This window comes from Mixophyes fleayi, chromosome 5 (genome assembly GCF_038048845.1).
Source record: "Mixophyes fleayi isolate aMixFle1 chromosome 5, aMixFle1.hap1, whole genome shotgun sequence".
NCBI classification, from domain to species: Eukaryota; Metazoa; Chordata; class Amphibia; order Anura; family Limnodynastidae; genus Mixophyes; species Mixophyes fleayi.
This window is the reverse complement of record NC_134406.1, coordinates 257,520,550-257,545,388: the sequence shown is the minus strand read 5'-3', so window position 1 is coordinate 257,545,388 and position 24,839 is coordinate 257,520,550. Positions and strand designations below refer to the sequence as shown.

At 44.0% G+C, this 24,839-nt stretch overlaps 1 protein-coding gene across 1 annotated transcript in view; it reads left to right on the top strand.

Annotated features, from left to right (window-relative positions):
- The window catches only part of CSMD3 (CUB and Sushi multiple domains 3), an 853,424-nt gene that overhangs the window by 648,350 nt on the left and 180,235 nt on the right, over positions 1–24,839 (top strand). The window contains exons 36-38 of the mRNA XM_075213978.1: positions 1,892–2,016; positions 4,397–4,493; positions 7,209–7,313. Of these exons, the coding sequence (XP_075070079.1) occupies positions 1,892–2,016; positions 4,397–4,493; positions 7,209–7,313 (327 nt within the window). The remainder of the gene's footprint in view (positions 1–1,891; positions 2,017–4,396; positions 4,494–7,208; positions 7,314–24,839) is intronic.

Sequence of the window (24,839 nt, the reverse complement as noted above, 5' to 3'; positions counted from 1 at the left end):
TTTAAGAACACATAAAAACCAAAGTTCTGCAACTAGACCTAGAGAATCTTTACCTACAGATTACTCTGCAGACCTGAGGAACCAATGCTCCTGAGATACGTAGGAAATAAACTAATTAAAATATGCTAAATATATTCAACTGATTAAAATGCCCAGATATCTCAGGAGTACCATTTAGAAGTCTTTACTGTTATTTGTAGATAATGAAATGTTATCAAGAAAAAAACATGACATTAACCAACCTCTAATGCTTTCTATTACAGCTGTTATTTTACATACAGTAACATTATCTACTTGAACAGAGATGTTAACATCAAGCAAAGATTACCTGTTACTGTTTAGACAGAGCTTGTTTAGTGTCTCTATGCCAATAGTTAACTGCAGTGCGTTACACACCCAGAAAACAATCTATTCTGCGCAGGTTAAGTGCAGAAGTGGTTTACAATATGGTTTAAAATGTAAATATGTAAAAATAACCATCTCAGGGAATCTTTTATATGACATAGGAACATTCTCATTGGGTAGTTAAACCAACTGGATGCACCAATAAATGAATAATCAATGGACCTGTCACTTAAATATAGGGGAGGTCACCTATGAAGGACACTTAATGCACAGTGCAATACACCTTGGTTTTGCAACCATGTGCCCAGGAGCACCAAGAGTGGGGGGGTATACAAAGTACTAGAATCTAGACCTACATAGGGGCCCTGGCCTGCCTGTGTAGTGGGAAGAGCCATCGACCTGGTGTGGTCATGCCCCCTCTGGCTGCTATGAAGGGGCCCCCAAGAAGTCGCTGTCCTGGGACACGAATTTCCTCTTGGTGGATCTGCATGTGCATAGATTGTCCTTGCTGGGCAACAGAGGGTACATGCCAGGAGATGACTCCACAAACTTAAACAGCACCTAGATGTGGAGAGGCAGAAAAATCAAGAGAGGTGCACTGTGCAAAACATCACAAATGCACCCTACTACTACTTTAGAGCCTCCCTTTCAAACTATCCTAAAATGCTCCTCAGTCTAGCCTCATATATGGCTTAAGTTAATCACAAATTGAGGGGACAAATATTTTGTTTACATTGGGCAAAGTTCACCTAGAAATATACTTCTCTGCTGAAGTGCAACCGGAAGGCACAAGATTAATTAAAAATATAGTACAGTATTCAACCTCTGTAAACTCAGAGCTAGTGCAAAAGTCAAGTGTTTGTGCAGAGTGGAAGTGGCACTGCCATCCATTCTTCTTAAAATAGATATCTATTAAAGGGGTATGGATGAATTTATTCCTCCAGAGATGTACAAGCAGCACAATCTGGCATCCTGACTTCAAGGAACAGAGGGAATATTTGTGAATCATCGGGGTAGGATACAAAAAGAGAGTCATCCGGGAATTACTGACTCTACAAACATAATTAAAATACATCTAAAAACAAGTCTGAAAAAGCTAATTGAAGCTACGAACAGGGATAAAACATTAAAGGAGAAACATGCTCTATAAACTCCTCATAGTGTGTTATAACAAACGTAATACACTGCAAAGATAATTTGCTAACCTTGCTCAAAGTTGGAAATCTACTCCGAAGCCATAGCATAAAATTAGATTTGTTTTCATTGCCCAACTTGCATTAGAGAAATAAACCCTAATTGCTGATTGTTTGCAAAGTTTTTAGTAAAGATTTGCCCCTTTGTGCATATTAGTAAATAACCCACTGCATCAATACAGGACACAGCTAAATATGTTGCATTGCTCAGTTGTATTGTTTTGTGAAAGTGTAAAGCCTACCTACTCAGCTACTGTCAGATCTTATTACATATTCTGCAGATTATAAGAAATTGCAATAACTGTCAGATAATACTATATATACACTGACTTCTGTTTTCTTTTTCATTCTAGTGCCCTGTGGAGGAATTTTAACAAAGCGCAAGGGGACTATTCTGTCTCCTGGCTACCCTGAGCCATATGACAACAATTTGAACTGTATATGGAAAATCACTGTGCCGGAGGGAGCAGGCATTCAAGTAAGATCACAAGATATTTTCAAACACTTGTCACATTCGCTCCATGATGACAGGAAAATAATTTAATAAAGTCAATGAAAGAAGGAAGCACTCGAGAGTGAACACAGACTGAGGCAGGGAATATGAAGCAAGGAAGCCACCTGGGAGTGAATACAGAGTGAGGCAGGGAATATGAAGCAAGGAAGCCACCTGGGAGTGAATACAGAGTGAGGCAGGAAATTTGAAGGAAGGAAGTTACAATGGGAGTGAATACAGAGTGAGGCAGGAAATATGAAGCAAGGAAGCCACCTGGGAGTGAATACAGAGGGAGGAAAGGAATATGAAGCATTGAAGCCACCTGGGAGTGAATACAGAGTGAGGCAGGGAATATGAAGCAAGGAAGCCACCTGGGAGTGAATACAGAGTGAGGCAGGGAATATGAAGCAAGGAAGTCACTGGGGAGTGAATACAGAGTAAGGCAGGGAATATAAAGCAAGGAAGCCACCTGGGAGTGAATACAGAGTGAGGCAGGAAATCTGAAGGAAGGAAGTTACAATGGGAGTGAATACAGAGTGAGGCAGGAAATATGAAGCAAGGAAGCCACCTGGGAGTGAATACAGAGGGAGGAAAGGAATATGAAGCATTGAAGCCACCTGGGAGTGAATACAGAGGGAGGCAGGGAATATGAAGCAAGGAAGCCACCTGGGAGTGAATACAGAGTGAGGCAGGGAATATGAAGCAAGGAAGCCACCTGGGAGTGAATACAGAGTGAGGCAGGGAATATGAAGCAAGGAAGTCACTGGGGAGTGAATACAGAGTGAGGCAGGGAATATAAAGCAAGGAAGCCACCTGGGAGTGAATACAGAGGGAGGAAAGGAATATGAAGCATTAAAGCCACTTGGGAGTGAATACAGAGTGAGGCAGGGAATATGAAGCAAGGAAGCCACCTGGGAGTGAATACAGAGTGAGGCAGGGAATATGAAGCAAGGAAGTCACTGGGAAGTGAATACAGAGTGAGGCAGGGAGTATGAAGCAAGGAAGTCACTGGGGAGTGAATACAGAGTGAGGCAGGGAATATAAAGCAAGGAAGCCACCTGGGAGTGAATACAGAGTGAGGTAGGGAAGCTAAAGCAAGGAAGTCACCTGGAAGTGAATACAGAGTGAGGCAGGAATATGAAGCAAGGAAGTCACTGGGGAGTGAATACAGAGTAAGGCAGGGAATATGAAGCAAGGAAGCCACCTGGGAGTGAATACAGAGTGAGGTAGGGAAGCTAAAGTAAGGAAGTCAATGGGGTGTTGGTATAGAACAAGGCAGGGAAACAAGGAAGCCACCTGGGAGTGAATGCAGAGTGAGGCAGGGAATATGAAGCAAGGAAGCCACCTGGGGAGTTGGTACAGAGCAAGGCAGGGAAGCTGAAGGAAAGAAGCTGCCCTGGAGTTACATAGAGTGAGACATGGAAGTTGAAGGAAGGGAGTCATCCAGGAGTTATATAGAGGGAAGCTGAAGGAAGAATTACTGCATGGGAATTAGTAAATAGTGAGACAGAGACGCTGAAGGAAGAAAGCTGCTTTGAAGTTAGCATAGATCAAGACAGGGAATTGGAAGAAAGGACGTTCCCCAGGAGTTAGTACAAAGTGAGGCAGGAAATTGGAAGAAAGCAAGCTGCTTGGGTGATAGTATAGTATGAGACAGGGAACTGGAAGAAAGAAAGCTGACTGGGAGATAATATAGAGTGAGACATAAAATAGGAAGGAAGTTGACTGGGAGTTACTATAGAATAAGACATGGAACTGGAAGAAAGAAATCTGACTGGGAGTTAGTTTAGAGTGAGGCACAAAACAGCATGGAAGGAAGTTGACCAGACATTAGTATATTATGGAACAGGGAAGCTTAAAGAAGGAAACAGTCCTAGGGTTAGTATAGAGTAAGAGAGGGAAGCTGAAGAAAGGGAACTGGCAGTTAGTATGGAGTGAAGCAGGGAACAGACAGGAAGACAGCTGCACTGGAGTTAGTATAGAGAAAGCCATCAGGATGTGGGTATAGAGCAAAATGCAGCACAACTCTCAAGCAGACTAGCCACATTTGCTTACAGCACAAATTGTTTTTCTATGGTCTCTCCTGGCAGAGGACACACTTAGATTACATAGTGCACTATGCACTACTTAAATTAAAACCACATAGCCAGCAAATTCTCTTTAAGGATCATGCTGGTATTGTGTAATGAATAACTACAGTGCATAATCATAGATGTCAGTCATGACACTATATAAAGGTGATACTTTATATTATGTAGAAATATATTTACATGCTGTTTATGTTGGGGTTTTTTTTCTTAACTTTTTTTTTTTTTTAAAGCCCAGTATTTCTCAAAACATTCTGTCTTTCTGTCTATTCCCACAGGTGCAGGTTGTCAGTTTTGCAACAGAACATAACTGGGACTCGTTGGATTTTTATGATGGCGGTGACAACAATGCTCCAAGACTTGGCAGCTATTCAGGTGAACAACAACTCCAGGCTCCTTTTTTTATGACCTATTTTAATAACTGTGATAAAATATCAAATGCAACAAAAGTTACATTCAAGGGGGAAGGTTGAGTATAGAGAATTATTTTATTAAAATAATATAAGGTACTAAATGCCATCAAACTAAACCTTAACACATATGTGCTAAGATTTTAAAGAACAAATGCCGTGTACTGGGTACATATAAGATAAGTGTTTTATAAACCAGAATGTTTATGATAATAGTTAATAAAACATAACCATAAACCATAAAAGTGTGTCGGTATTGTGACAGTCGATAAATCCTACCACACCCCGCTCTGCCCTAATAGACAATACACTGCTGAATACGTCCAATATATACGTGGAATATAAAGTCCCAAAAGAAAGCACAGAAAATAAAGAATAATTAGTTAATGTCACTGTTAATAATAGTCATTAATGACAAAACATAAGCATACATTAATTAGGATCTTATGAATGTTCACTGTATATAAAATACATTTTTACAGTTGCTCTTGATGGAAAACACATGTTCTAGCATTCTAGCATGCAAATGCGACCATCATTACTAGTAATCGGCACTTACACCAGGCCTGTAGCTGGTGCAAGTAAACACAACCTTAGAGATGCCCAAAGTTTGAATCTGCCCTGCTGTGTGCGTTCAAGCTTGGCACGCCCTAACTGTACTACTTGCATAGGCCCAGTCCCTTGCCCGTTACACCCATGAAATCATAGGCTGTAGTAAGGGTGCTTTGCGCTCAAAGATGAATTGGACGTTGCTGCATTCTCTGGTCTGGTTCTGGGTATGCACAGAGTGATTTCACACAAAATACGGCACATATTGACATTTACGCGAATCAGGCCCAGTGTGAGGACCAGGACATCAAGTGTAGGAAACTGGAATCCAGACCAAAAATAGTATTTAAGATCTGTAGCACTACAAATATATCTGCATTGCTTGTGCATGATTTCCTTTAGCAACACAAACAGGTGCCTAGGTTTGAAAAGATAGTTATGCCTAATAATAAAAGTAAATCCCAGTTCTATTACATTCATGCACAGCAGCAACAAAACAGCCATAACACCCAGAGAAGCAGTAATCTTATGTCTCAAGCACTGTCCAACCACTGGATGCCAGGTACACATTATTGCTACTACATAGGGTTATTTCCAAAGGAGATTTACTACATGTGAATGTAAACAAACAAACACATTTACTAAAAGACAATCAATAACATTCATCATCATCATCACCATTTATTTATATAGTGCCACTAATTCCGCAGCACTGTACAGAGAACTCATTCACATCAGTCCCTGCTCCATTGGAGCTGACAGTCTAAATTCCCTAACATACACACAAACAGACAGAGACATACTAGGGTCAATTTGTTAGCAGCCAATTAAGCTACCAGTATGTTTTTGGAGTGTGGGAGGAAACCGGAGCACCCGGAGGAAACCCACGCAAACACGGGGAGAACATACAAACTCCTCACAGATAAGGCCATGGTTGGGAATTGAACTCATGACCCCAGTACTGTAAGGCAGAAGTGCTAACCAGTATAGCCTCAGCTCATCATCTATGAATGATATTCAAATGCTACAATGCATTGTTTTAGAATAGCCATTGGAGAAAAAGTAAAAGCACAAGTTAAAAAAAAGTTACATCTATGTGAAAATGTAAAACAAAACTAAATACTGCCTTCTACTTAAGCCAATGATGGTCAGCCTGATACACATCAGGGGCCGCATAGGTGCACTCCACACATTATTCTTAATCTCAGTAGTAAGTTAAAGGGACATTTTAAACAAGCTATAAAAAAGGCAAATCTGAAAATAAAACAGGAAGGATCTGGGGCCGCAGATAAGGGCACAGCAGTCTACATTTTGAACCGTCACTTAAAGTAATGACAAGATATTGGCTATAATGAAGTATGTTTAGACAGTAAGAGTATGCACACTGATTTGTCACATCAGACAACATCTGTTACACCTCATTTTACACTGCTATACCTAGATGTGACCCATCATCATCATCATCAACACCATTTATTTATATAGCGCCACTGATTCTGCAGCGCTGTACAGAGAACTCATTCACATCAGTCCCTGCCCCATTGGAGCTTACAGTCTAAATTCCCTAACATACACACACACACACACAGACAGACAGAGACTAGGGTCAATTTTGATAGTGGCCAATTAACCTACTAGTATGTTTTTGGAGTGTGGGAGGAAACCGGAGCATCAGGAGGAAACCCACGCAAAAACGGGGAAAACATACAAAACTCCACACAGATAAGGCCATGGTCGGGAATCGAACTCATGACCCCAGTGCTGTGAGGCAGAAGTGCTAACCACTGAGTCACTGTGCTGCCCACAAACTTTTTTTGTCACAAAGTTAGACTACTTTACTGGGTTCATTCTAGACATTGACTGATTTGATCAACTAGTACTGTAAATTTGAGCAAATCTAGCAATATCTGCCAAAACCAGAATTAATAGGTTTGAATCTTGATTTAAACAGTGTGGAACACATCAACGGGACAGTGTTTGTTTCTTGAGTAAACTGGAACAGACAGACGGCTCAGACGACTGCAGGGAGAGTCCATTTACTGTGGCACAGCACACATGAAAGTGTTTCTTATTGTACATTTTCCCTTTTCTTTATGTTCATGCTGGATGCTGTTTTTTTCCTCTATTTCAGGAACAACGATACCTCATCTGCTAAACAGCACATCTAACAACCTGTACTTAAATTTTCAATCAGACATCAGTGTTTCAGCAGCTGGGTTCCACCTGGAATACACAGGTAATTGTCAGATTTGTCATGCAGTAGGCAATGCAGAGCACAGTATCGAAATACAATCCAACATTTTAACATCAGTTCCCTTACACATTGGCAGGATTCCATTATTTTCCACTATTTTCATTCATTACTGTATCGGAGAAATATCTCAGCTACTTAGGTCATGACCAACATATTCAAGATCTCATATCAAGAGTATGTCAAGTGTTGCAGATCACTTTGCCGAGTGCAGTAAAGAAACAGTCACATCAAACGGAACAGGAAATTAGACAATTGTCATGCTCTCCAAAGCAATGCCCGCTATAAATCAGTTTGCTTATTTGACATCATAGATATGAATATGGTTAATGTGCATTAATATAAATCTTTACCCAGGACTGAAAGGTAGCATTATCTGCCATACTAATTATCCTGATGCCATAAAATAACTGATAAACTGTAAAGGACAAAGCAGTAAGCAAATAATTCCTAATAGTCAGATAATCCATAGCCAGACCAGAATAAGAAGAACTGACTGTAAAACTAATGTGGCGGACACAAATTAGACAATGACTTGTTAACTAAATCAGAGTTAGGACTCAATGCAGGCAGGAGTAAGGACAAGCCAAGGTCAAATATCCCTTTAACATTGTTCTGTAACATGATTTCTGTGCAGCAAATAGATGAAACTGAGAATCAATGCACAATTATAGTATTTTTTTCTTTTTTAACCCATGTAGTAAGTAATTATTTGTATAAGTCTGCTCTACTATGCAATCTATAAAGACACTAAAACCACTTAAAGCCCTAAGGACATTTGGGGCTAGATTTACTAAGCTGTGGGTTTGAAAAAGTGGGGATGTTGCCTATAGCAACCAATCAGATTCTACCTGTCATTTTGAAGAAAGTACTAAGTAAATGAAAGCTAGAATCTGATTTCGGCTGATTTGCCCGATTATTGGATGACAGGATGAAAACGCTCCAGTGTGTACCTAGCCTTATTCTCAAACACAGGCCACTATTTCTTTTGGAGAAATTGTATTCCTGCAACTGATCTAAATACACACCTACAATTTGGTAGAGGGCTGATTTTTTTTTTTTAGAAAATAAGTTTAATTGAGTTTTTTTTACATTAATACAGGGTCCCAAATCTGAGACTACATTGATTATGTATAACACAGATGAGCACATATCCAGAGTACAAATGTAGTAAACCAAACAAGTGAAAATGGGTATGCCTGCGCAAAAGTAATTTATGAGAGCGGAAGGTAGAGGAAAAAGGATCAGGTGAAGGAAGAAAGAATGAAGGGGGGGGGGGGGGGCGGGTGGATTTTAAGGGACAGCAAAGTGTATTTAAAATATACACATTTTGTGATGTAAATTACAGGTTTTTACTTTACTGAATAATGTATTGCTCATTAATGTTACAAAATGCGTTTGTTATAGTACACAGCTCAAGCATAAATGTTTACACTTCTATTGTAAGGGGTTAGAAGGACGATATTTAATTTACAGCCCATTGTCATGCCCTTGGTCTATCTAAAGTTTATTTCAAAAACTCCACTAGGCATGGAGCACTTTACTAATTCACAAGCCCACATTTTTGGGAGTAATATACAGTACAGTCAAATAAATATAAGTTTATTGACAGGCAATGAAGACAGATAACTAATAGATATCTGCCTAAAAGTGATTGCAGTCCAAGTAGGTGTATGAAAACCAGCATAGTCAGTGGGTCAACATGTTGTGCTTTGTCTATCTGAGCCACAAGTATCAGACAGGGGTCATAGTGTATACTTAGTATTAAACACAACACTAAACCCAGAAATGTCTCTACACCCAGATATGTCAACACACACATTACTCTTAATAATCCCTTTTTCCGTTTTGTTATACCCCAAGCATGACAACCATAGACCGTCATATGAATCATATTTGTATTGCCTCAAACACTAAGCAACTTTCCTTCTGCAATCAGTGAAAGATATTCAATTGTCATGATTTCTTACTGTTCCTACTCTAAGGGGTAAATGTGTCAAGCTGCGAGTTTCCAGCGGCTTTGAAAAGTGGAGATGTTGCTTAAGCAACCAATCAGATTCCAGCTCTTATTTTGTAAAATGTACTAAATAAATGATAACTAGAATCTGATTGGTTGCAATAGGCAACATCTCCATTTTTCAAATCTGGCGGATACTTGCAGCTTGATACATTTACCCATAAGCCTCTATTCAGTTGCATTAAGCCATGATAGCACTCCAGTTATACTGTGTCAATCCCATCCTCATGTATCCATCTAAAACTAACCACAACAACCAAACTTTTGCCACAAGCAACGACTGCTTTTCATAGTTACAATAAAGACAAATATATTTCTCCTTATATTTATAGGTACAGATAAAAGTTCCAGCTATTCCTTTATACACAACAATTTGATTTCTTGATCCAATATTTCTCATTTTTATCATTCTCTTTGACATTTTTTGGTTCTGTGAAATAGAGTCCCAGAAAGAATGTAATCTTTAATGCGATGTAGTATTTCCAGTAATAGTGCCTCCCCAATGCTTAAATGCCATGGGCTAGATTTACTAAGCTGTGGGTTTGAAAAAATGGAGATGTTGCCTGTAGCAACCAACCAGATTCTAGCAGTCATTGTGTAGAATGCGCTCAATAAATGATAACTAGAATCTGATTGGTTGCTATAGGCAACATCTCCACTTTTTCAAACCCGCAGATTAATAACTCTAGTCCCATATCTTGTTTAGGAAATTTCCTTTTTACCCTCCTTATACCAATATAGTGAAACCATAGAGATATATAATTTTCAAAATAGAGAATCCAAAATGCTGTGATGACTGTGATGTATATTGATTATCTCTGTAGGTAATTTCTTTCATTTCGAGACCTACCAACAGGGCAATGTCCCAAAATTGACAACAGTCATATAATTCTTTTGCTCATCTCTAGTCGGATTGAAACATGTAGTTATTGATCTGTTAGCTAACTGATCTGTTTTTAAATACAATGAAAAGTCTAATTTGCCTTAAAATAATGCATACAATGCTATATACACAGTGCTTTGTAAGGACAATCCCAGAGAGCAAGCCGCAAGCCACTTATTTACCATCTTTGAAATATAATTAGCTAATGCTTAGATTCCCAGTAATGAGTTACAATAGATAAAATGGTTTGTTTGATGCATTAAAAGCAATGAGCGCCGATTGATCTGAAACACTATAGCTGGGTAATGTTTTTGTAAGGGAGTGGTGTACTTGTGATATCTGGATTTCTGGAAAATGACATAGAGTTCAGTAGGATCTTGAGTCACCCCTGATGTCTCATACTTAATTGAGAGGCTTCATTCTCAATATATGTTCAGCCCATAAAATTGCACACAGCTACACTTCGATATATAGGGAACTAAAATGCACTCAATTGGTAGGTAAATAAGTGCTATTTTGGGAGAGATGATTTTATAGAGAGAGTTTAAGCTCAGTTCTTTTTCTTTCCCTTAGTGTTTTTAGATAGGAGTATATTTTTTATATGAAATGGAACCAGGTTAATAAATATTTACCTATAAAATATGTGTATGGCAATAGTTTTTGATTGGTACCCCCTGGGTCTTTTTTCTTTCACTGGCTACAATCCAAAAAAACATCATACTGTGCACCAATGGCCTTAGGCCACATATATTATCTTTTAAAAAGAATACATAAATAAGATTGGCAGAATGGTTTCAGGAAGATATAAGGACATTACTAAACAGAGACAATAGCAGCTTAAACTATGACAGCACAAATTGTAGCATCTTTATAGAAGCTAGTCTAACCCTTGCAACATGATTATTACCCATAATTATTTTTTGAATATTTATATAAGAGTAATACAAGAGGCCATGATGAAATGCAGCCTATATGCACCATAAAAAACATTTTGCACCTCAACATCTGTAAAGTGCATGTCTAAACTCAAATCTCCGTGTTTTGTAACCTAGTCTTTGTGTATGAGGAGGCTGAAAAATCCCCATCACACAAAAGTAGAGCCTCCTACCATTTTATTCCTCTTCGGAATTCATCCCGATGCTGAACGGGCTAGGGATGGCTGCCATTATGACAGGGGTTTCCCCATGATGTATGTTCCCCTATTATAGTGTCACCAGGCCTAGTGTTGATAGCGGCTTTTCCGGTGGGACTGTTTGTGCCCCCAATTTAGCCGCTGCCAGCCCAGGCTATGAGCACTGTTGCTGGCAAAACTTTTGGGTAGTGGAGGGGCATTTTTATTTTCCAATTATTGATAGGTCCATGCTGATATTGGTGATCATCAACGAGGATCTTTGCAGTAGTCCTCTGGCCTCTACAACAGATACCCCTACCGAGAGGCATGTCTGTGTGTCACTACAGGTGACTGCATTTGCGTGGACTCTACTCCGGCTGCGCTTGCATGACCCTTCTCTCCCCAGTCATAAGAAGCCGTGAAACTCTGCATTGGCACATCGTCGTGCATTTTCCATGTGGGCATGGAAAGTGCAAATTTGCATAATTTATGCTACACAAACTGGCATAAGTTTAACTCAGAATCAGGCCCTTTGTGTCTGGGGATGTATGGAATAAACTGTCATCCATTAGGTTAACATTGACATTTGTGTGTTCAAATTTGACACAAGTCTGGTCATTCAGCACTCAGTTTGATTTACATCTGCCAGTTTATAAGCAATATAAACTATTTGACGTATTACACTATAGAGTATATTTACTAAACTGCAGGTTTGAAAAAGTGGAGATGTTGCCTATAGCAACCAATCAGATTCTAGTTGTCATTTTGTAGAATGTAGTAAATAAATGATAACTAGAATCTGATTGGTTGCTATAGGCAACATCTCCACTTTTTCAAACCCGAAGTTTAGTAAATATACCCCTATATGTCTTAGCTTTAATGATTAGAAGCTTTGCTAAACCAGACGTGATTTGTTGTGTGAGCTAACGAATACAGCAGGCTAAATATCTTTTAAGAGAAAATGACTATCCAGGTGTTTCTGTATATTTTATATTTAGGTAGAAAAAAAAAGGTATTGTTTAAAATCTTTTTAATAATATTCCAGGAATAAAATCTAACAAGTACAGTGGGTCAGTCCCGTATGTCACCCCACTGGTACACACCATCTATCTTTCTACTGTCTGGATTGCGCTAATAGAATAAATGTGTATTTTTTTTTAACCACGGTGCTCTCCTCATGTTCTGAAAATTCAGCCTTTCAGTTTTCGGAGAGCAGAGAAATTGTGTTTTAACTTTGACATGTTTTCTTTGTCCCTATTAAGCTGCCATATCTCTCTGTTGTGTTTTCACAGCAGCATAAGCTGCCAATGGCAAGCTGCATTTGGAACATTATCCCCAAAATTGTCGTGAAGCTCAGTCTGTTTCTGAGCTGTTCAGTACAATCCGTCTTAGTGTTTTCCAGACTTCTAGAAATCAGTGTCAGAAACTTAAATATATATGACAGTGCTCCCTCTTCCAAACACAATCTTACATCACTGATTATTACTGATGTTTCTTTAGACTGAGCTTGATTTATAATGGAATTAATACAGGTTAATGCACTTTTGTATTTACCTGTAATTATGGTTTATGAAGCTTAATTTTTGCTTTATATATCCTTTAATACATTTCAGATTATGATGTGGAGAATCAATTTTCAAAATCATAGGGTTTCACTCATGTTTATAAGTATTCTAGTTTGGACTCATAAGGGGAGATTCAATTTTTGGCGATGCACAGCGGAGTGCCTCCGGAACGGCCATGGGGGCACTCCATGCCATGTAACATCACAGATTTTGCACCGCACGCCTCAGATGTTGAGCACCTTAGTAACCAGAAATTTGCACGGCTGAATATAGCAGCGATTTCGGCCACACATGACAGAGAATTGAGTTGGTCCCATATTAGTTTTGTATATCTATGCATTATAATGACAACATATTCCGCAACACCATATGGCCAATATTGAATATGCCATTAGTAATGATAAGCTAGCATACACTGAAACAGAAGAGGATAGAACCCTGTTTACCAAGTCTTACAATCTAATGGGGATAAAAATAATAAAAAACAATGTACTTCATGCTTTTGTACAATTGATAGCGCTCCAATGCTTGCTATATGTATTGCCCCCTTGGACTTTATTTCTGTGCCACCCCATCTGACCACATCTAACTACCATATAGTCCTACCTAATTAAAATTAATAATTGAAGCAACACAACCCTATTACAATTCATGTTTAAATATAATGTATGATTATCTTTTATTAATATACAAAATCATAAATATAAACTATAGTGGAGCAGATTGCCACCAGCTATGACCCTGTAGCCCAAGCCTGACTGACACTCCAGCAAGCCATTCCTGCTGCTAGGTTGTTCAGTGTTTATGGGAAAATCACAGTAACGCACTGCTTCTTTTTCCAGACTCCTAGGGTCTGATACAGAGCAGAGCAAACGCAAGTTTGTGTATAGCGCAGAGCTGCCTTAATGTATGGGCACTCTGGGCAGTTGCCTGGGGGCCCCACGAGCATAGGAGCTCCAAATGCTTGCCAATTTTTTAGTATATTAATCCAGGAGATTTATTCAGAACCTTCAAACCCTATTTATTAAGCTGGGTACACACTACACTGTTTTCGTCCAATAATCGGCTCAAACAGCCAACATACGACCGCTCGTTCAAAAGTCGGGTCAGTGTGTGCAGTGACACAATGGTCGAAAGTCTGCCCAAATGGACGATTATCGCCTCATTTGGTTGGTCGTACCGTTTAATATTTTCAATCCAATCTCGTTTCTGCTGTGTAGTGTGTATAAACTTCTGACCGATCCACAACAATAAATTCACTAAATCAAAATACTCAGCATATGTATTATATTACCAGTTGCCCAATACTGAATAAATCAGCAACTTTTTATATAAACACAGACATTAATAACTTATAGATTCGCTAATATCTGCAGACATTCTTAATCCTGCGGTGATCACTTGTGTATATCTATATATATATATGTGTGTGCATATATATATATATATATATATATATATATATATATATATATATACATACGTATGTGTGTGTATATATATATATATATATATATATATATATATATATATATATATATACGTATATATACGTATGTGTATATATATATATATATATACATATTTGTGTATATGTATATATATATATATATATATATATATATATATATATATATATATATATATATATATATATCAAGAGCATTAGCATAGTCAAAATGGACCCAATTGCATGTCTATAACAAATGTTCAAGTCCTAAAACATTTGGACATCTGTAGTTTTCATGTTTGGGACCCTAAGTCACCATATTAACCAAATTAACAGGAAAATGTAAACCGTGCTACCACCGAGTCATTCTTGGTTGTAGCTTCTGATTCCCGCTTCCCCAAATTTCAGCCAGGTCTGTAAAAGGTACTGAGAGCCCTGGGAAAAAAGGCAGCACAGAGCAGCCCTCAAGGCTCCTGCTAGAGGGAAAGACCCCTGCACTACTACCTTTTTGTCACAGACGTGACCTTAGTACCTGCAAGTATTGGCACTACTACACCAGGAGGCGCGGAGTCTAACACTCCGCTGGTGTTCACCAGGGACCCCCGCAAGGAAGTTTGGACTTAGCGGCAACGACGTGCAGGTCGCGGCCCTCCCAGGTAGCTACTTGCGAGATATAGAGAAACACGTAGTCAAACAGGCAGAGTCAGGAACCAACCGGGCAGATGAGGTACCGAATCAGGAGACAGAAAATGGTCAGCAGGCCAAGGTCAAAACCAGAATATCAGGATGGAACAAAGGTCGAATCCGAAAGCGAGGTCAGGAAGCCGGGTCAAACACAGGAGTCAAGATAACACTATACTTTAACGCTGGAGACTAGATAAACCAGTTGCTCTGGCACCCTAATGGTGTCAGAGCAGACTTTAAATAGGAAGTGATGACTCCTCATTGGTGGGCAGAGGATCGGCGGTCAGCTGTTCTGACCGCCGACAGGAACTTGGAAACGCGTCCCGCTGCTATGGCGACGGGCGCGCCTGCGCACCGCGTCCCCGTTGCTTGGCAACGGGGCGCTCCAAAGACAGACGTCCGTCCCTGCTCGAGGAGGCGGCGCCGGGACGGCGTCTGACAGTACCCCTCTCCTTACAATTGGGGGAATCACTAGGTACAGAACGATGTTTAAGGAAGTCTGCCAGTAGTCTAGGGGCATGCAAATCTTCTTTAAAGACCCAAGATCTCTCCTCTAGGCCGAAGCCTTTCCAGTGTACTAGGTATTGGAAACGACCTCGAACTTTGCGTTCAGCAAGAACTTGGCTAATCTCATATTCATTGCCCATAGTAGTGGAAATGGCCTGAGGAACAGTAGAGGTATGAACAAATTTGTTTAGGACCAGCGGTTTGAGGAGGGAAATATGGAAGGTGTTATGAATCTTCATCTGTGGAGGGAGTTGGAGTCGAACCGTAACTGGATTAATTACTTGAGTTACTGGAAAAGGTCCAATGAAACGAGGTGCAAGTTTCATGGAAGGAACCTGTAATTTTAGATTCCTGGTGGACAGCCACACTTTGTCCCCCACTTGGAGAGCCGGCACAACTCTTCTATGATGATCAGCGGAAGATTTATAATGCCGTCCGGATTTCAGAAGGTTCTCTTTGGTGGTAACCCATAACTTAGCCATATCTTGAGTCATGGCATGGGCGGCATGAACCGTGGAGAAGGTGTAAGAGAACGTGGGGAGGGTAGGATGAGTCCCATACACAGTGAAGAAAGGAGAAAACCCAGAAGAACAATGGACATGATTGTTGTGTGTGAACTCGGCCCAAGGTAGCAGAAGACTCCAATTAGACTGGTTATGAGATAAGAAACAGCGAAGGAACGCCTCTAGATCTTGGTTTACTTGCTCCGTCTGGCCGTTCGTCTGGGGATGATATCCAGAGGAGAACTTGAGAGCAATACCTATATCTTTGCAGAAGGCTCTCCAGAAGCGAGACACGAACTGGACGCCTCGGTCAGAGATTATTTCCAGAGGACACCCGTGGAGACTAAAGATTTCTTTGATGAAGACTTGTGCCAATTTGGATGCAGATGGAAGGCCTTTTAGAGGAACGAAATGAGCCATTTTAGAGAACCGGTCTACTGTGACCCAAATGGTGTTAAAGCCACTACTGGGTGGCAAATCAGTAATAAAATCCATCGAGATGCTGGACCATGGACGATCAGGAATCGGAAGAGGCTGTAACAATCCAGCGGGAGATTGTCTAGGCACTTTATTCTGGGCACAAATAGAGCATGTGGCTACAAACTCTTGGACATCCGTACGGGCAGTTGGCCACCAGTAATGTCGTGATAACAGTGAGAGAGTCTTCTCAGTACCAGCATGAACGGCAAACATAGAGGCATGAGCCCAACGTAACGCCTTTAAGCGTAGATGTGGTTCTAGGAAAGAACAACCCACAGGAGGAGTACAGGTGATGGCTACAATACAGGAGGGTTGAAACACTGGTGGAGGTACAGTAGTGGGTGAAGAATCGGAGACATCAAAAGAGCGGGAGAGGGCATCAGCTTTGGAATTGAGATAACCAGCACGATAAGTAAGAATGAGATTAAAGCGGGCAAAGAATGAGGACCATCTGGCTTGCCGGGGATTGAGACACCGAGCATCCTGGAGATAGATGAGGTTCTTGTGGTCGGTGAATACAGTAACTGGATGACGTGCCCCCTCTAGAAGATGACGCCATTCTTCAAGCGCAGACTTGACTGCCAATAACTCTTTATCCCCTATACCGTAGTTAGATTTGGAGGAAGTGAATCTCCTAGAAAAGAACCCACATGGCAGTAGTCCACCTGAAATGGAGTCTTGTGAAAGAACTGCCCCGACTCCTACTGCAGAGGCATCCACTTCTACCAGGAATGGTTTATCTTGATCCGGTTAAACAAGCACAGAGGCGGAAGAAAAGGCTTTCTTGAGTGCTTCGAAGGCGTCGATGGCCTCTGTGGACCAAACATGAGGATTAGCAGTTTTCTTAGTCAGAGCGGTAATTGGTGCGATGATAGAAGAAAACCGTGGAATGAACTGCCGGTAATAGTTGGCGAAGCCAATGAATCTCTGGGTAGCTTTCAGACCCATAGGTCTAGGCCATTTGAGGATGGCAGATAGCTTGACTGGATCCACCTGTAGACCGGACCCTGACACGATGTAGCCCAGGAAGGGAATCTGTGGCTTCTCAAATACACATTTCTCAAGCTTACAATACAACTTATTGGCTCGTAGACGAGACAGGAGCTCTCTTACATGATCACGATGACTGGCCAAGTCTGAAGAAAAGATTAAGATGTCATCCAGATAAGCTACTACAGAGATGTAAAGAAGGTCTTGGAAAATCTCATTAATAAAAGATTGGAAAACAGTGGGGGCATTGCACAACCCGAAGGGCATGACTAGGTATTCGAAGTGGCCCTCTTTAGTACAGAATGCAGTCTTCCACTCGTCTCCAGAGCGTATACGGATGAGGTTATACGCTCCCCACAGGTCTAGCTTAGTAAAGACCTTGGATCCAGCTATTCTATCAAAGAGCTCAGAGATGAGAGGTAACGGGTATCTGTTCTTTATGGTGATGGCATTCAATCGCCGGTAGTCAATACACGGCCGTAGGGAACCGTCTTTCTTCTTGACAAAGAAAAATCCCGCGCCCGCGGGAGAGGAGGATTTCCTGATAAAGCCACGTTGAAGATTCTCAGAGATTTAGGTGGTCATAGCAGTGTTCTCGGGGAGAGATAGGGGATAGATTCTGCCCTTTGGAAGTGGTTTATCAGGTAGTAATTCAATGGAGCAGTCCCAGGGCCGATGGGGGGGCAGGATCTCGGCTGCAGCTTTGCAAAACACATCTTGATAAGCAATATATGAAGGTGGTAATTCAACATGTGGAGATATCAGATGACAAGGAAGAGAGGTCTGACCTGGTTTTAGACTAGACAAACAGGACTTAAAACATTGTGGGCCCCAAGAAGTAACCATCGCACGATTCCAATCAAATTGGGGTGAATGAAGCTTGAGTCAAGGTAATCCTAGAATGACGGTGTTGACAGAACGAGGAAGAACCAAGAACTCGATGACTTCAGAATGTAGCACCCCTACCGTCAGCCGAACAGGAGCGCAGGTGTGAGAAACAGACCCGTTGGAGATCCGATTCCCATCTACCGCGGTGAGGAATAACGGCTGAGGCAATTTGATAGTAGCTAATTGGAGTTGCGATGCCAGAGTGGCGGAGATGAAATTTCCGGCAGAGCCGGAATCCACAAAGGCTAAGGTCTCAAAGGGTCCGACAGATGTATGCTAGGAGATGTATGCTGAACCCTCCCTCTCCTTCTCCTCTTTTGAAGCTCACTCCATCCGCCTCTTCTACCCCATCCATCTCCGCGTCACTGTCATCTACCGCCCCCCTGGCCCCACCTCCCTCTTCCTTGACAACTTTGCTAGCTGGCTTCCTCACTACCTCTCCTCCGATCTCCCCTCGATCATTCTCGGTGACTTTAATATCCCCATCGACAACCCCACCTACCCTGCTTCCAGCAAACTGCTCACCCTCTCTTCCTCCCTTGGTCTCACCCAATGGACCTCCTCCTCTACCCACTGCCTTGGTCACTCCCTTGATCTTGTCTTCTCCCACCTATGTAATCTCTCCGACTTCTCCATCTCTCCCTTTCCTCTATCCGACCACCATCTCCTCTCCTTCTCTCTCTCCTCTTCTCCTGCTCCCCTCCCCCTGCCCAAACCTACTCTGTCCATACGCAACCTCGATGCTCTTGACCCTGCCTCTCTGTCCTCCTCTCTCGATACCCTCCTTTCTCCCCTTTCCTCCCAGGCCTGCCCCAACCAGGCGGTCTCCCTCTACAATCACACCCTCACCTCCGCTCTGGATGCGGTTGCCCCTGCCCACTCCGTCCACCCCCGCTGCTCCAAACCCCAACCCTGGCACTCCAAATTTACCCGCTTCCTCCAAAAATGCTCCCGTTCTGCCGAACGTCACTGGAGAAAATCCCGCTCCCTGGCTGACTTCCTCCACTTTAAATTCATCCTTTCATCCTACAGCTCTGCCCTCTCACTCGCTAAACAATCTTTCTTTAAATCCCTCATCTCTTCCCAATCCTCTAACCCCCGCCGCCTCTTTGCCACCTTTAGCACTCTCCTGGCCCCCTCCCCTCCCCCCACCCCCTCCTCCCTGACTGCCTCTGATTTCGCCTCCTTCTTCTCCTCTAAAATCGAGGCCATCCGACTTGAAATCTCCTCCTCCACTCTCTCTTCCACCCCTCCCACTCTTCTGTCCTCCCCCCCCAACCACCTTCCCCTCCACTCCTTCCGTCCCACCACCGGCGAGGAAGTCCACTCTCTCATTTTATCATCCCCCCCCACTACCTGCCCCCTGGATCCCATCCCCTCCCACCTTCTTCGCTCCCTTTCCCCCACCACCTGCTCCCACCTCGCTCACCTCTTTAATCTCTCCCTCTCCACTGGCATCTTCCCCTCCTCCTTCAAACATGCTCTCGTATCCCCCATTCTTAAGAAACCTAATCTCGACTCCACTTCTCTCTCGAACTATCGCCCCATATCTCTTCTCCCATTTGCCTCCAAAATTCTTGAGAGGCTCGTCTGCAGCCGTCTCACCTCCTACCTTTCTGAATACTCCCTCCTTGATCCTCTCCAGTCTGGTTTCCGCCCCCTCCACTCCACTGAAACTGCCCTGGCTAAAGTCACCAATGACCTCCTCTCTGCAAAAGCCAGGGGCCACTTCTCCCTTCTCATCCTCCTTGACCTCTCTGAAGCCTTTGACACCGTTGACCACCCCCTCCTCCTTCACACCCTCCAGTCTTTTGGCCTCTCCGGCCCAGTCCTGTCCTGGTTCACCTCTTACCTTACTCACCGTTCCTTCTCTGTCACCACCTCTGGGTCTCTCTCCCCCCCATCCACCCTTCCAGTCGGGGTCCCTCAGGGCTCTGTTCTGGGACCCTTACTCTTCTCTCTATACACCTCCTCCCTGGGTGAACTCATCAGCTCCTTCGGCTTCAGCTACCACCTTTACGCTGACGACACTCAACTATACCTCTCCTCTCCTGATCTCTCTCCCTCCCTCCTCTCTAGGGTGTCCGCCTGCCTCTCTGCCATCTCCTCCTGGATGTCCTCTCGATTCCTCAAACTTAACCTTGCCAAAACTGAGCTCATAGTTTTTCCTCCCTCTCATACCCCATCCCCTTCTGACCTCTCCATCACTGTCGACAACACCTCTATCTCCCCTGTCCCCCAACTTCGCTGCCTTGGTGTCATCCTCGACTCCTCTCTCTCCTTTGGCCCCCACATCCTCTCTCTTGCTAAATCCTGCCGCTTCCAGCTGCGCAACATCGCTCGCATCCGGCCCTTCCTCTCCCAAGATGCCACCAAATGCCTTATCCACTCTCTGATCATCTCCCGCCTGGACTACTGCAACCTCCTCCTCACTGGCCTCCCCCACTCTCATCTCGATCCCCTTCGATCCGTCCTTAACGCTGCAGCTAGGCTTATTTTCCTCTCTCGCCGCTCCTCTTTTGTCTCCCCCCTCTACCTAGCCCTTCACTGGCTCCCATTCCCCTTCAGAATCCTCTTTAAGCTCCTCACACTCACCTACAAGGCCCTCGCCAACTCCACTGCGCCCTACATCTCCACCCTCCTCTCTATTCATGCTCCATCCCGCCCTCTCCGTTCTGCCTCTGATGGTCGCCTCTCTTCCCCCCTTATAACCTCCTCCCACGCGCGTATCCAAGACTTCGCCCGCGCTGCCCCCCTCCACTGGAACAAGCTCCCTCCCTCCATCAGAACTTCCCCTAATCTATCCAGCTTCAAACGGGCCCTAAAAACCCACCTTTTTCTTAAAGCCTTTCTGTCTCCCACTTAACTTCCTACCTTATCTTCTGCCTCTGTCCCCCTACTCTCCCTCTCTCCCCTGCGTCTCTCTGTCTGTCCACCCCTCCCCATAGATTGTACGCTCCTCTGAGCAGGGCCATCTCTCCTCCTGTTTCCACCACTTCTAACTCTGCTCTCCAGCTACTTAGCCCTCCTCCTCAAAGGTCCTCCACCCCACATCCACTTTCGCTCCCTCCTCCCCCCTGGGGGTCTCCCTGTCTTCCACGCCCCCCTTCTTGGGCCCCGTCATTTTTGGATCCTCCCTCCCCCTTCCCCGCCCTCTCTAGCTGTGCATTGAGCGTACTGAGTTGCTGTGTTTACTGTACTGTGCTGTCTCCCATTGTATTGTGATTTTGTTTGTCTCTGTACGGCGCTGCGGATGCCTTGTAGCGCCTTATAAATAAATATTAATAATAATAATAATAGGAGATAGGCATGAGGCAGTCATTGCTAGAAATGGTGTAGGGAGTAATAACTTCAACTCCTAAATCGGCCTCCCTTCCACCGATTAGGAGGGGGCGTTTCCCTGTCTCTTGGTACAAGATGAAATGGTATTATTATTATTATTATTATTAATATTTATTTATAAGGCGCTACAAGGCATCCGCAGCGCCGTACAGAGACAAACAAAATCACAATACAATGGGAGACAGCACAGTACAGTAAACACAGCAACTCAGTACGCTCAATGCACAGCTAGAGAGGGCGGGGAAGGGGGAGGGAGGATCCGAAAATGACGGGGCCCAAGAAGGGGGGCGTGGAAGACAGGGAGACCCCCAGGGGGGAGGAGGGAGCGAAAGTGGATGTGGGGTGGAGGACCTTTGAGGAGGAGGGCTAAGTAGCTGGAGAGCAGAGTTAGAAGTGGTGGAAACAGGAGGAGAGATGGCCCTGCTCAGAGGAGCGTACAATCTAAGGGGAGGGGTGGACAGACAGAGAGACGCAGGGGAGAGAGGGAGAGTAGGGGGACAGAGGCAGAAGATAAGGTAGGAAATTAAGTGGGAGACAGAAAGGCTTTAAGAAAAAGGTGGGTTTTTAGGGCCCGTTTGAAGCTGGATAGATTAGGGGAAGTTCTGATGGAGGGAGGGAGCTTGTTCCAGTGGAGGGGGGCAGCGCGGGTGAAGTCTTGGACGCGCGCGTGGGAGGAGGTTATAAGGGGGGAAGAGAGGCGACGGTCAGAGGCAGAACGGAGAGGGCGGGATGGAGCATGAATAGAGAGGAGGGTGGAGATGTAGGGTGCAGTGGAGTTGGCGAGGGCCTTGTAGGTGAGTGTGAGGAGCTTAAAGAGGATTCTGAAGGGGAATGGGAGCCAGTGAAGGGCTAGGTAGAGGGGGGAGACAAAAGAGGAGCGGCGAGAGAGGAAAATAAGCCTAGCTGCAGCGTTAAGGACGGATCGAAGGGGATCGAGATGAGAGTGGGGGAGGCCAGTGAGGAGGAGGTTGCAGTAGTCCAGGCGGGAGATGATCAGAGAGTGGATAAGGCATTTGGTGGCATCTTGGGAGAGGAAGGGCCGGATGCGAGCGATGTTGCGCAGCTGGAAGCGGCAGGATTTAGCAAGAGAGAGGATGTGGGGGCCAAAGGAGAGAGAGGAGTCGAGGATGACACCAAGGCAGCGAAGTTGGGGGACAGGGGAGATAGAGGTGTTGTCGACAGTGATGGAGAGGTCAGAAGGGGATGGGGTATGAGAGGGAGGAAAAACTATGAGCTCAGTTTTGGCAAGGTTAAGTATGACCAGGATCTCCACAATACAGACATAGGTTTTGCTTGAAGCAACGTTGATGTTCCTCGGCGGACAGCCAGGAACGGCCGATTTGCATCGGTTCTTCATGATGAACAGGGTTTTTAACATGGGAGCAAGGTGAGTAGAGGACCGTCTGGAAGTGGCACGTTCCTGAGTACGCTCACGGAAACGTAGATCAATGCGATTGCATAAAGAAATCAGGGAATCCAAATCAGCGGGAAGCTCACGGAAAGTTAACTCATCTTTAACTCGGTCTGAGAGTCCTTGCCAAAAGGTTGCTACCAAAGCTTCGTTATTCTAACTGAGCTCAGAGGACAGAGTGCGGAATTGTATAGCATACTGCCCGACGGTCAGGGATCCCTGGCGGAGGTTAAGGAGACTGGAGGCAGCCGAGGAGATGCGTCCGGGCTCATCAAAAACCTTGCGGAAGGTTTCAATGAAGGTGGTGACGTTGGACAGCATAGGGTCATCTCGCTCCCACAGGGGGGAGGCCCAAGCAAGGGCCTGTCCGGATAATAAGGACATAATAAATGCCACCTTAATGCGATCAGAGGAAAAAGATGCAGGATTACACTCGAAGTGGATAAGACACTGATTAAGGAATCCTCTGCATTTTTTAGGCTCTCCGTCAAACTTGTCCGGTGGAGAGAGTCTCGGGGCTGCTGAGTAAAACAACTGCAGAAGAGGAGGAGGTGGCGGCGCCAGCCGCGGTAGTCACGGGAACGTTTTGAGCAGAAGCCATGGAGGCCTGGAGGGTCTCAAGACGAGTTGCGACTCCTTGGATACAGTGAAGTAACTGTGCCTGCTCCGCTTCTTGCTTCTCCACCCTATGAGCCAAGTGGAGTAGAAGGTCACGTGCAGAGGGTTCATTAGCTGAGTCGGTTGACATGGCCAGAGCAAACTGTCACAGACGTGACCTTAGTACCTGCAAGTATTGGCACTACTACACCAGGAGGCACGGAGTCTAATACGCCGCTGGTGTTCATCAGGGACCCCTGCAAGGAAGTTTGGACTTAGCGGCAACGACGTGCAGGTCGCGGCCCTCCCAGGTAGCTGCTTGCGAGATATAGAGAAACACGTAGTCAAACAGGCAGAGTCAGGAACCAACCGGGCAGATGAGGTACCGAATCAGGAGACAGAAAATGGTCAGCAGGCCGAGGTCAAAACCAGAATATCATGCTATCATGCTATCATGCTAATATCAATGCTCCTTCTCCATTACATCTGCTTTGCCTGGAGCATCTGAAGTTTTGGTACTAGTTGTTTATTGTTCTGTACTGTTATTCCCTGTACTGTCCATTGTTTGTACTGTGTTCGGCGCTACGGAAACCTTGTGGCGCCTTATAAATAAATAATAATAATAATAATAATATCAGGATGGAACAAAGGGAGAATCCGAAAGCGAGGTCAGGAAGCCGGGTCAAACACAGGAGTCAAGATAACACTATACTGGAACGCTGGAGACTAGATAAACCAGTTGCTCTGGCACCCTAATGGTGTCAGAGCAGACTTTAAATAGGAAGTGATGACTCCTCATTGGTGGGCAGAGGATCGGCGGTCAGCTGTTCTGACCGCCGACAGGAACTTGGAGACGCGTCCCGTTGCTATGGCGACGGGCGCGCCTGCGCACCGCGTCGCCGGAAGACGCGTCCCCGTTGCTTGGCAACGGGGCGCTCCAAAGACAGACGTCCATCCCTGCTCGAGGAGGAGGCGCAGGGACGGCGTCTGACAGTACCCCTCTCCTTACAATTGGGGGAATCACTAGGTACAGAACGATGTTTAAGGAAGTCTGCCAGTAGTCTAGGGGCATGCAAATCTTCT